Source organism: Empidonax traillii, unplaced genomic scaffold (genome assembly GCF_003031625.1).
Source record: "Empidonax traillii isolate 1590-97213 ecotype Southwest subspecies unplaced genomic scaffold, ASM303162v1 scaffold2419:size40576, whole genome shotgun sequence".
Lineage (NCBI taxonomy): Eukaryota > Metazoa > Chordata > Aves > Passeriformes > Tyrannidae > Empidonax > Empidonax traillii.
Genome location: NW_020957612.1, coordinates 412 through 2700, shown reverse-complemented (window position 1 = coordinate 2700; position 2289 = coordinate 412). Strand labels below are relative to the sequence as shown.

Genomic DNA, 2289 nt, shown 5'->3' with positions numbered 1-2289 from the left:
AGGTCCCCGTGCCCCCCCCCCCCGTGTCCCTAGATGTTCCCTCCTTGTTCCTGCCACCGTGTCCCCCCCATCCCAATGTTCCCCCTGTCCCCATGCCCTCCCCGCAGCCCCTGGTGTCCCCTGTCCCCGCAGGTGGCTGGTGTCCCACAGTCCCCATCCCTCCTGTCCCGCTCCCTCCGTGCCAACATCACGCTGGGCTGGGGACACGGGGAGGGGACGCAGGTGACACAAGTGACACGAGTGATGGCAGCGGCGCAGCGGGTGGGGGTGCACGCCTGGGCCACGCGGCTGCCACATGGCTACGACACGGGTAAGGCAAGGGTGTCCCCCCCGCTGTCTCTGCCACGTCCCTGTGGTGTCCCCAGGGTGTGCCCAGGGTGTCCCCGTAATGTCCTCTCACCGTCCCCAAGGTTGTCCCTGTGACGTCCCGAAAGCCTCCTCACCACGTCCTGCTCTGTCCCCTCCCCGCTCCGTTCCTGTCCCCATGGTGTCCCCTCACCATCCCCGTAGTGTCCCCAGTGTGTCCCCAGAACGTCCCCTCATCATCCCTGTAGTGTCCCCTCATCATCCCCACACTGTCCCCACACTGTCCCCACACTGTCCCCTCGCTGTTTCCTCGCTGCCCCCTCCCTGTCCCCAAAGGTGGGTGCAGGGTGGGTGTGGCTCCCCAACGTGTCCCCAGCGTGTCCCCACGGTGCCCCCAGAGGTGGGTGCAGGGTGGGTGCAGCTCCCCAGCGTGTCCCCAGTGTGTCCCCACGGTGTCCCCAGTGTGTCCCCTCTGTCCCTAGAGGTGGGCCCGCGGGGGATGAAGCTCTCGGGGGGGCAGGCGCAGGGGGTGGCGCTGGCCCGGGCCCTGCTCAGGACCCCCCGCCTGCTGGTGCTGGACGAGCCCACGCGGGCGCTCGACCCCGTGACCCGGAGCAAGGTGGGTCACAGCGCTGTCCCCGTGTCCCCTGGGTCCCCATCCCCCATGTCCCCTGAGTCTCCATCCCCCATGTCCCCTGGGTCCCCGTGTCCCCTTGGTCACTGCCCCTCACGTCCCCCGGGGGTCCCCTGGGTCACCACATCCCCTGCATCCCTGCCCCCCCATGTCCCCAAGTCCCCTCCATGTCCCCCATGTCCCCCGGGTCCCAAACGCCAGCGTCCTATGTGTCCCGTGTCCCTTGGATGCCATGTCCCCACATGCCCCGGGTCTCCACATCCCCCACGGTTCCTGTGTCCCCACAACTCCTGGGTTCCCATGTCCCCCATGTCCTCCCCACTCCCCGTGTCCCCTGGGTCCCCATGGGCCACCTTTTCCCTTCCATGTCCCCAGGTCTCCTGTGTCCAAGTGTCCCCACATCCCCTGGGTCCCTGCCCACCACTGTGACTCCCATGTCCCCATGACCCCAATCCCAGTGTCCCCTGGGTCCCCAATGTCCCCCTGGATCGCTGTTGTCCCCCTGTCTCCTGGGTCCCCATGTCCCCCTGTCCCCTGGGTCTCCCATGTCCCCTGGACCTCTGTGTCGCCCTGTCCCTTGGGTCCCCACTCTCCAGATCCCCACCTGTGTCCCCCCAGTGTCCCCCCACTCGGGGGTCCCCTGACACTGCCATGTCTCCCCCCACCCCGGGGTCCCCCCACTGCCCCTGAGCTCCCCCCATGTCCCCTCACCCCCCGTGTCCCCCGTGTCGCCCCCGTGTCCCCTGACCCGCCGTGTCCCCGCAGGTGGAGCAGGAGCTGCTGCGCCCCGGTGGTCCCGGGGCGGGGGAGGGGCCGGCGGTGCTGTTGGTGACAGGACAGGTGGCCCTGGCCCGGCGGGCACCCAGGGTGGCCCTGCTGGAGGGGGGGCGGCTGCGGGAGCTGGGGGGGCCCGGGGAGCTGGGGACACCCCCCTGGGACACTGCAGGGGACAGCGGGGACACCGGGGACGGGGACTCTGGGGACACCGGGGACGGGGAGCGGGACTCTAGGGACACCAGGGACACCGGAGACACCAGGGATAAGGACACCGGGGATGGGGACGCTGGGGACAAGTAGGGGTGGGGGACACTGAGGTGGAACAGGGGCACGGATAAGGGATGGGAACACTGGGGGTAGTGACACCGGGCATGGGGACATCAGGGGCAAGGATGGGGACACTGGAGTCACTGCAGATAGGTTGGGGACACTGAGGTGGCATAGGGACAGTGGGATTAGGGATGGGGCCACCAGGGACAGGGATGGTGCCACCGAGGTGGGATGGGGACACTGGGGACAGGGATGGGGACAGCAGGGACAGGGATGGGGACATTGGTGACACACAGCGACCC

At 68.9% G+C, this 2289-nt stretch overlaps 1 protein-coding gene across 1 annotated transcript in view; it reads left to right on the top strand.

Annotated features, from left to right (window-relative positions):
* LOC114071915 (antigen peptide transporter 1-like) overlaps nucleotides 1–2017 on the top strand; it is a 10247-nt gene extending 8230 nt beyond the window's left edge. Inside the window, exons 10-12 of the mRNA XM_027909797.1 lie at nucleotides 133–310; nucleotides 789–925; nucleotides 1706–2017. Of these exons, the coding sequence (XP_027765598.1) occupies nucleotides 133–310; nucleotides 789–925; nucleotides 1706–2017 (627 nt within the window). The remainder of the gene's footprint in view (nucleotides 1–132; nucleotides 311–788; nucleotides 926–1705) is intronic.
* The last annotated feature ends 272 nt before the right edge of the window (nucleotides 2018–2289 follow it).